Source organism: Myotis davidii, unplaced genomic scaffold (assembly GCF_000327345.1).
Source record: "Myotis davidii unplaced genomic scaffold, ASM32734v1 scaffold72, whole genome shotgun sequence".
Taxonomy (NCBI): domain Eukaryota; kingdom Metazoa; phylum Chordata; class Mammalia; order Chiroptera; family Vespertilionidae; genus Myotis; species Myotis davidii.
The window spans coordinates 2,072,934-2,082,904 of record NW_006284618.1 but is presented as its reverse complement, the minus strand read 5'-3'; the positions used below and the strand labels follow the sequence as shown (position 1 = coordinate 2,082,904).

Here is a 9,971-nt window from a genome sequence, read left to right as displayed (position 1 = left end):
GCAGATCTGAGCATGCACAGACCTGTGCAAGCATGTGCCCTTCTAAATTCTTAGGAATTGATTTATATAGCTATTGTGTGCGCACACACACACAGACATCTCATTCCCCGTTTTTCCTTTTAAGGAATTTGGCTAGCCAGTGCCCGAGGCAGCCAAGATGTTCAATAATTGCTTCTGATTTTTTTTAAATGCCCTGGGAGAAGAGGCTGTTCACACTGGGCAAGCCCCAGGTCAGGTTAAAGACAACCTTACAGATGGGTTCTTCCAGGGAACCACCAGTCAAATGATAATTCCTGAATGATCCTTTGGGAGGCCTCCAGCCCCACTACCTCTTCAGTGGTTGCCAGGCGGGACATTCTCAGGGCTGCCTGGAGGTGGGGTGAGGGTGCAAGTTAAAATTCCTCAAAGCTCAGTGTTCTTACTGCCTTTCTTGAGTAATGCTCCTCAGATTGCTGCAAGCCTCTGGTTAATTTCCAGAGCTTTGATGAAGCTGATTTTGACCATTTTTACTAGAGTCTTTATTCCCTTTAATGGAATTTTCTGAGGTCCTTGTTCTGCCATTTTCACTGACATCATCTTCCCTGTGTTTACAGGCATGTTCGCCTGATCTTGTTTTGTTTGGAATACTTTCATCGGTAACATTATTTATATGTATTAAGTTTGGTTCTCAATCATTTCATCCATGTTATCTCATTTTTCTAAAAAGCAGGGCTGACTTCATTTTTACATCAGTCAAGGGACCATGTTAGTTTTCTTTTCCCTATTAAATGCAAACGTCATTTCCTCTTTTGATAAAGGCAGTTGAAGATGACTTTGTGGAAATGCGCAAGAATGACCCTCAGAGCATCACTGCTGACGATCTCCACCAGCTGCTCATTGTCGCTCGGTGAGTAGGACATGTCCGTAATTGCTTAACGTAAGCGATGAATAAAGCCCCTGGTTTATAGAAATGAACTTTTTCCTTTTAAAAACCCTTATGAAGTGGCTCATTGAAGTGAAATTGCATTTGGCCAGTGATCACTTCAATGGAACCAGGCATGCTTCTCAAAGTGAGTCATCTCCCAAATTTGACTGAAAGGATTCCTTTGTAGACATCGAACTTGGTTCTTGACCTCTTTGTCATTTACTTGCTTTGATGATTGTATTAGATTTTTGAACTTTATTTTATTAGATCAACATTATCTGCTCGCCCAAAACACCATGATAAAACTAACTAGGCTTTCCCCAGACCAATTACAGACCACAGGTCTTGTTCCTAAACTAGTGTTCCTAGGTCTAGACTGAAATTTGTTTCTTATCTCGAACCAGGTTTCTGTCTCTCAGTGCTGGTCAGACAACACTGTCAAGAGAACGATGGCTAAGAGCAAAGCAGCTTGAGTCTTTGAGAAGAACTAGGCTTCAGCAGCAGAAGTGTGTGAATGGAAATGAACTTTAAACATCTGATACCTATCGAAGAGTAATGGGCAAATTACAGCCACATTCTTGTAAAATGCAAGTATCATTTATACCATTGTTTTGTAGATACTTTGTATTAAAAACCAAGGACTTTTCCTGAAATCAAGCCTGGTAACATCTGAAGTTTATATAATATTCAGTAAGGGCTTTTACCTTACTGATTTTATGGAGCTTTTGGAGTTTGTTTTATAATTATATAAATTAGTAATGTACAAAACTGTATTTGATATTAAAAGTTTAATATTGATAACATTGCTGCTTATACCATTTCCTTAGCTGAAGCTAAGTTATAGGCCAGACTTTGTTCATATGAAAATAGTTGCAATTCCATTCAGGAATTGTTCACTTAAGATTTTTTACGTCTTTCCAATTAACAGTGGATCTGAATGTGTTTTGTGATCACATGTTTGGGAAATGATACTACAAAATTTCACATGATTTCCCAAACATTTGACCACAGCAGCTTTTTTTCTATTTAACAGTTGTTAATCTCAACACTAGTCTTTAACGTGGCAGTGGTTCCCATACTTTTAGAGTTCATGGACCAGTAACATTTCCCAAAGTTTTGGGATGGACAAGGATGCCAAGTTATCTGAAAGAAATCACTGTATTATTACATTTTCTTTTCATGAGGACAATCTTAAAAAACAAGATAGTCCTTTAAGTGGAATAAATGCAGCTTTTTGGAAAAAATACTCCCATTGTCCTTATTTTTCTCATTTCACCCCAGTACATTTGGGAACCACTGTTTTATGGCACTCATTAAGGAAATTCTACCCTACTAAGTTGTTTTTCCTAAATATGAGAGTAAAATAATTTTTAATTTTAAGAAATGTCTTCTTTAGGAAAAAGGTTTTTAATCCTTTTCCTAATATCATTTACTTGCTTTGATGATTGTATTAGATTTTGAACTTTATCTTATTAGATTAACATTATCTGCTCGTCCAAAACACCATGATAAAACTAAGTAGGCTTTCCCCAGACCAATTACAGTTCTAACATACAGTAAGTTTTAAAATGAACAAAAACATCATTGTTCATAGTGTAATTGTGGCTCCCAGAATATTTGGAGAGGTTAGAACATCACTTAAGCTGTGGTTATACATAATTATTTTTAGTCAGTGACTTAGCTAGTTGGAAACATTAATGGTTCAGTTAAATGATTCCTTGAATTCCACTCCCACGTCTAAATTGATATTGTTAACCAAGGAAACAGGGCGGGCCTTGAAAATCAAGGAATTTATTATGCCTCACAAACGGGATTATTAGTTTAACTTTTCCAAAACTCAAATCTATTTTTTATAAACTAATATGAATAATCAGTTTATATTTAGTATTCTAACTGGTTTTCATTTTTATAACTGGTAGACTAGACCATCCTTGAACTTTTAGGAAATGAAACCTCACCTGAATTTGTGGGAATAAAATTCAAAAATTAGTTACCGTGTGTTTATTGTGCCAATGTGAATTGTAGTTTACCAAAGAGAAGTACTAAGTAGCTTGGTCTGGCAGGGAAGTTGCCTTGAAAGGAAAACCCTTCCAGAGAACTGAAGCTCTTCCCATGCGCCCTCAGACTCCAGTGAGCAGGCAGGAGAGAAAACCCTGGGCTTCAGAAACCCTTTCCTCCCTTGCTGTACATGTGGACATTAAAGTTGTCAATCTAAGGTGATTTTAACCCTATTTTTGAATCACCAGAAAACTAAACGAATATTATAGAAAACTTACCTTGCTTACAAATTCTTTAATCCCATTCAAAAATCAAACCCTTATCCTTAAAATGTAATTCAAGGAATTCTCATACATTGTCACTTTAAATCACAATGGTATTTTATTTTTTAAATAGCCACAAGATTTGACACTTCACACACACAAAAATATACCACTAATAAATAACAAAAGTGGAAATACTTAGCAAAGTTACAACAGACTTAATGTTTAGCTGAGAATCACGTCAACAGAGTAAGGCTCTAAAGATACCAGACAAACCAGTATTGGTTTGGAATAAAGTAGCTTTCTTAATGTATGGGATTATAGAAGAGTTTCCATGTGGTCAGGGTTATGGTCATAAAACCAATTTTAACACAACTGTGCTTCAGACTAAGTTTCAATAGTCTACACAAGATGTTAAGGAATGCCCCCTACAAAAGAATTACCAATGTCCGGTAAATGTACATTCTTACCTGAAAATACCAAAACTAACAGGTGCTGGTATTCAGATCTGATGTCTCAGGTTTTATGACTGACATATCTTAATTCTCCTAGACTTTGGGGTATACAGAGTGGCATAAAATTTAAAATTGTTTAAAATACAGGGAAAATTAAAATCCAATGGGCATATATTTCTTAACTATGCCAGTAACCCTCAATTCTTCATAGGGAATGGTTAAGCCATCAAAACAAAACCAAGTTTTTTATATTCAAATGCTTTTCCATATTAGTAACACTTTTAAAGTCACTAAAAACTAAATGTATTTACCTTGTAGAGGTAATACACAGACATGTACTGAGAAAAATGTTATAAAAAATGCTAACCCCCTCAATGTATCCATGACCATCCTTTATGTGTCTACTTCATATACTCAACAGCTCCCCCCGCCCACTCAAAAAAAAAAAAAGTTCAGGTACAGGTTATTATACCCCAAAGTAATCTATTCCTGAATTACATTCAGAGACAAACAGCTCTGTAGTGTTTAGCTACTTAGGTCTACACATTCTAGGATGATGCACCTCTGTTGTCCTGACTCTCAAATTTGGAAATCTGCTCAAGTTCACAATCCTTTTAAAACCTTTTTCAGTAAACAGAATTTATTGTCCCTAAATTCAGAGTCAGTGCAGGTTAAAATAGCCTCATATTTGAAACTTTTTTTTTTTAATTAAAAGCCATAGGATTGTGGCTAAAAACTAAATCTGAATTATTCGCGTCTGGCATTGTGTAAACATATTTTTAAGTTCATTTTGCTGGACTTCATTAACCACTTCAGGTTCTGCAGGGCTCTTTTGAACCTTTGCCACTGCAAAGCTTATTCCCTGGGTTAACCCAGCTTGAGTCATATTAGCGACCTGGACCATGGAGCTCCGAATCTTTGCAAAGGGAGAGACGGCTCTGCTGCTGCTCTCCGAAGGAGAAGGAGTTACATGAAGCCCTGCCTCAAGTTCAAGCGTGCTGGAGCCAGAGCCGGGGGTCTTTTGAGAGACAACTGAATGCACTGGTTCGACAGACAAAAACTGTGGGCCTGTTGCAGAAAAACACACATCTAATTGAGATGGTCGAGAAGGTATGTGTTCCGTTGATTCAGATTGGGTTTCTTCATTGGAAACTTGATTGGTTGTTTGATTTCCTTCCTCACTAGCCTGCTGAGAAACACATCTGGTTTCGGGCAGTTGGGCCATCTTGTTGTGCGCGTCCTGTACAAACCGGTGGCAGTAAATGTCCACAGGCTTGGCAAAGCCGGTCACTGTGTGTATATCGTCAGCAGAAGGACTTTTTTTTAAAGGAGACTCACAGCCTTTTCCACACTCACTTCCGTGAGCTACAACAGTAATATCTGAAGGAGCATGAATGCTAACATCAGTGCTGCTAATAGACTGGGATCTGCCTAATCGAGGTGCTGAAGCAATAATGCCACAACTAGGAAGAACATAGTCTATTGGCCCCACGTTCTCTAGAGAATTAGTTAGCTGCCTGTCCTCATCAGACTTGGAATTTGTAAGGAATTCATCAGAGTGGTAGGAGTCATTATCTGAAGACATTTCCCCATCAGACTCTGCCTGGACTGTATTATCCATCACACCTGTGTTTTCCATGGTTTCAAGACTACTATCTGATTTCCAAAGATTTACTTTTAAGTTTGGTTTCAGAAAATTAACTTTCATTTCTGGTTTTGCAAAGTTTCCCAGCCTTCGTAAATTGCCAATATTTACATTGGATTTGGTCTGTTTCACTTTTTGATTTAGAGATGAAAATTTGCTCATTAAAAACTTTTTTCCCTGGGCCAGAGACCCTTGGTTTTGAGATCTGATGCCAATTATGTCTTCATGAGGTTTACTGCTCTTCCTACAAAGTAGAAGAGAGAAAAGTTAATTTCCCATGTAATTCAGCATACCATTTCCAATTATTAAAGTGAAAATTTAATAATTGGAGGCAATAGTTGCCTCCGCCCATGTTTTTGTGCAAACACAAATTATTCCCATTAAAGTGGACCCCATTTCTTGAAAACTGCGCATTGCTAATTGATAAACTAAGATAACCCCTTGCAGTTGACACTAGAAGAGAATGTCCAATAGAAATAGACAAGCTGTAGATGTCATTGAAAATAGCCACATTAAAAATGTGAAATGAATTTTAATAGTATTTGATTTAAACCCACAATATATACAAAACATTGTCATCTGAGCTTAGAGTCACTATGGAAAAATAGTGAATGAGGTGTATTTTTTGTGCTGAGTCTCTGAAACAGCCAGCGGGTAGGATTTTACAGGAGAGCAGCAGAGGCCTTTAATGACACTGGCACCTTGTTCCAGGCGCTGAGTGGAAACGGGGGTCCGGCTGTGTGACTTCAACCCCAGTCCCACACACAGGCCAGAGACATCTCCCACAGGCGCTCTGCCCTCACCTTCCTCAAGCAGGCCGCCAGGAGCAACCCAGAGCCACCCTGTGGGAACTACCACATCAGCATGTTAATTCTGCTTGGTGACATTCTTTCTGGGAATTGGATTAATCGTGTTGAGTTCTTTTGGACCAAACCATTTGTCTTTGGAGTTATCACTGCTGCTGCATGTTTCCTTCAGCTGTGTTCTGTTTAAAGCATAGTGGCTAGTTTTTCTACAAAGTTATTTAAATTGAAATGCTCCCCTCTAAAGTTTTACCTTTAACCCACAGAAATTTGATACTTCTCTCTCTACAAACTCATTACTCTAATGCGACCCGCCCCCACCTGCGCAAATATTTTTAAAGATGACTCTGGATAATAATGTCTTTATTCGTGAGAGAAAATCAAAATAGAGTACTCACCTCTCAAGTTTTTTCTCGATTATAGGCACATCCAGCCCCATGGCTTGCTTGGTGATCTGTAGCATCTCCGCAATGCACTGAAGCGTATCTGAAACCCAAATAGAACTGCTACCACTTTCCCCAGAAACATACGAAAAAGTAGCAGTTCTAACTCAGAACCCTAACTGAAATTTGTGGTCTTTCAGTTAAAATCAAACTTACTTGCTTCAATTTACAGGAAACTGCTCCTTATTCATTACTTCCCTCATTAATTCAGTGTTGTAAAACCAATTTTAACAAAAGAGTAAGTAAAGAGCAAAGGAACCAAATCAATTGGAATTAAAGTGCTAGATGCCGAGGGAAATAGCTGTGAACCAGACAGACACGGTCCTTGACTACTACCCACACGAGGCAAATATGGTGGGAAAGCCCCGCATCCATACGGCCACACAGGATTCCCATTATAGCTTCCCTTGCCCCAAACGATCATCAGTTCAGATCATCTATCTCCCTGTGCTGCTGAGAACAAAGTTGCTATTTCCCTGGATCATTTAGTTGGCGATGGTATGTACTGCCCCCAATTCCATTTGTGCTTAGAAGAGCAGATCAAAAGTTTACACTCGCCGAAACCGGTTTGGCTCAGTGGATAGAGCGTCGGCCTGCGGACTGAAAGGTCCGAGGTTCGATTCCGGTCAAGGGCATGTACCTGGGTTGCAGGCACATCCCCAGTAGGAGATGTGCAGGAGGCAGCTGATCGATGTTTCTAACTCTCTATCTCTCTCCCTTCCTCTCTGTAAAAAAATCAATAAAATATATTAAAAAAAAAAGTTTACACTCAGTAAATTCATCTCCTTACCTTTCCCATCCTCTTCTGGATTGCGCATTACAGCTCTCAATGTGTGGAAATAGCCACTTGTTTCTTTGTATCTGTAGTGCAGCCGCATGCAGGAGAACTTTGGCTTACCAAAAAGAGTGGGTTCAGGACCTAAAGACCAGAGGAATATGTGTGAATCTTTCACATAACCTTTACTTTCCTCTCTCTTCAAAAGACAAACACATTCATCCATTAGGTTATTTAGCACATTTTTCCTCACAATCTAAACAAAAGCACATAAGCTTAGTGTGACAGTTTGGTTTGATGAAACTAAATACTAGTACTTCAGCCTCAAATATGTAAACTTTCTTGATCTTTGGTTTAATCTTCACAAGATAATAAAATAGAAACTTACTATTGGATTATATTCATCATTAATCTCTAAAGAATAGAAGGGAGACCTACAAAACACGACTGGGAATACCCCTCTCTGTAAGTAAGAATACCCCTCTCTGTTCTAGTAAGATGCTATGCCGGTTGCATAAACAGCTTGACCTACTCTTGGAAGAAACAGTATTTGCTTTCTATGACTTGATTAGTATCTTTAAATTTACCTATTTCTATTTTTTCCAGGTCTTCTAGACTTAGTCGTTGATACTGGTTTACTTTATCAACTTCATCATCATAACTAAAGGAAAAGGGATTAAAAAATTATTAAAATCAAAAGCATATTTATCTTATAGCAAGTATAATAGTAGCAGCTACTATGCAATTAAAATCTGTAGCACAATACAGTTATTTTTCAAAGTTAGATGTAGTGAGATAACATACATAGTTCAATAGTTAAAATCAGTTTATAGATCTTACACTAAAATTCACAGCAAAAATAATTTGTTTTATAAACATTTTGAAAAAGAAAAAAAAAGACAAACTTAAACTTTAACCTAAAAGGAAATTTAAAAATACAGAGACATGTATTCTGAAGTAATCAATGCCAATAGGCACCCAGGCCAATGACAAGAAAAATCAGTTCACACAAGGTGGGGGGAACAACCCTCAGTTCTGGCAAGGCTATGAAGAAGCACTTGTAATTCATCACTATAACCAAATGATAACCTTGCACACAGCGTTATCTGTACAAAGACTGCTGTATCATTCACAACAGCAAAACGAAACTACAAAAAAGGGAATCCTTTTAATGCCCAACAATGAGAAATCATTAATGGCATAATAAAACAATACTATATGGTCACTAACAATAAAAATATGTGAAATACACCAAAACCTGGGATATAACTCTAAAAATCGTTTTCAAATTAAAAAAAGGAAGTCTGATGTAACAGTTATGTAAGGTAAAGGGGTTCAATGACATTTCTTTTAAAAAAAAATAAAACCCAATTCTTAATTTCCTAAAATGGAAATTTACTCAAATTTTAAAACAAAATTTAAAGCTTTAAATCAATAAGCAACTTACTAGGCAACGTAGTAGGCAGAGTTAGAAAGCAGTAACAGCACATCCACATCTCTGTGAGTAGCATCAATGAGGCTAAACAAACATGACACAGGCAATTACATATTTTTACTTTCATCTACATTTTTGCCAAGCTTATTTTTAAAGGAGAACCACTTGTGATAAAAGATGGGGGGAGGGGAAGAATCAATGCATACATTTAATTTCACAAGTAGGACACAGTCCATTTGGATATTTAAAAAAGAATCTAGTTTGGGAGGGTGGAAGAAAGGATGAGTTGAAGAGAGATGCCTTCTCACAGCCGAGGAGGAGGGGGAAGTGGATAATGGGGGGTGGGATTGAAAAGAAAGAAATGTGAGGAGGTTCAGAAGCAACAGTCTAAATGATTTACTCTCACAACCTGATCTTCAAAATGACACTGCACAGTATTTTACTCTGCAGAATGCATCCTTTGAAAGGATTTTACATGATATTCACCTAATAACAGCCTTTCCAAACAAAAGGTGGAAATTAATCTGGCCTCTTAGATTAGTCCCAAAAGTCTCTATACCAGTGATGGCGAACCTGTGACACGCAAACTCCTTTTTGGTTGATTGGAAATTAATCTGGCCTCTTAGATTAGTCCCAAAAGTCATCAAAAATATGTATTTTACTATTGTTGCAAAGATCAAAAAATTTCTATATGTGACACGGCACCAGAGTTAAGTTAGGGTTTTTCAAAATGCTGACACGCCGAGCTCAAAAGGTTCGCCATCACTGCTCTATACAAATGCGTAATTCTGCCTTAGAATTACACACCTGTTTGCCTGTTTATCAAAATACTGCAAAACACCCTTTGCAGATGGAACTGGCGTCACATTTAACCTGCGTCAGGATGAGGTCATGTAGAACCCGTGCTGCCTGCGGAGAAAACTACCAAAAACCCCAAGTGCAGCACCTTGTTGTAGTGTAGCTAACAGTCTTAACCTAAAATAAATTCTCAATTTTCGCCGAAAACGCAGTGAGTGACCTAAGATGGCGGGCCGCCATCGGTCCCAGACAAGCACCCTGCATCCGGGGAAGCCAGCGCGGCCCGGCTCTGGCCTGTACTTACGGGCACTCCGAAAAGCGTTGCTCCAGCCAAGACACGAAAATTACGTCACAAGACATTGTAATACGGAAATATTTGACCACTGGTGACAATATTTACATCAGTCAGGCGTGGGCCTCACCACTGACTGCTCGGGGCGCGGAGGAAAGGC

General features: G+C 38.2%; 2 protein-coding genes across 2 annotated transcripts in view; one reads left to right on the top strand and one right to left on the bottom strand.

The window, feature by feature from the left end:
- The window catches only part of MCMBP (minichromosome maintenance complex binding protein), a 31,147-nt gene extending 28,260 nt beyond the window's left edge, over nucleotides 1–2,887 (top strand). Inside the window, 2 exon segments of the mRNA XM_015572704.1 lie at nucleotides 798–886; nucleotides 1,309–2,887. Of these exon segments, the coding sequence (XP_015428190.1) occupies nucleotides 798–886; nucleotides 1,309–1,435 (216 nt within the window). The 3' untranslated portion in view covers nucleotides 1,436–2,887.
- Nucleotides 2,888–4,311: 1,424 nt separating this feature from the next.
- LOC102768289 (phosphatidylinositide phosphatase SAC2-like) lies at nucleotides 4,312–9,950 on the bottom strand. Its single transcript, XM_006754905.2, has 6 exons — nucleotides 9,824–9,950; nucleotides 8,734–8,805; nucleotides 7,874–7,947; nucleotides 7,302–7,430; nucleotides 6,467–6,554; nucleotides 4,312–5,509 (listed from the first exon to the last, which is right to left on the bottom strand). The coding sequence occupies exons 1-6, from the start codon at nucleotides 9,877–9,879 to the stop codon at nucleotides 4,357–4,359; spliced, it is 1,572 nt and encodes a 523-aa protein (XP_006754968.1). The 5' UTR covers nucleotides 9,880–9,950; the 3' UTR covers nucleotides 4,312–4,356.
- Between the last annotated feature and the right edge of the window lie 21 nt (nucleotides 9,951–9,971).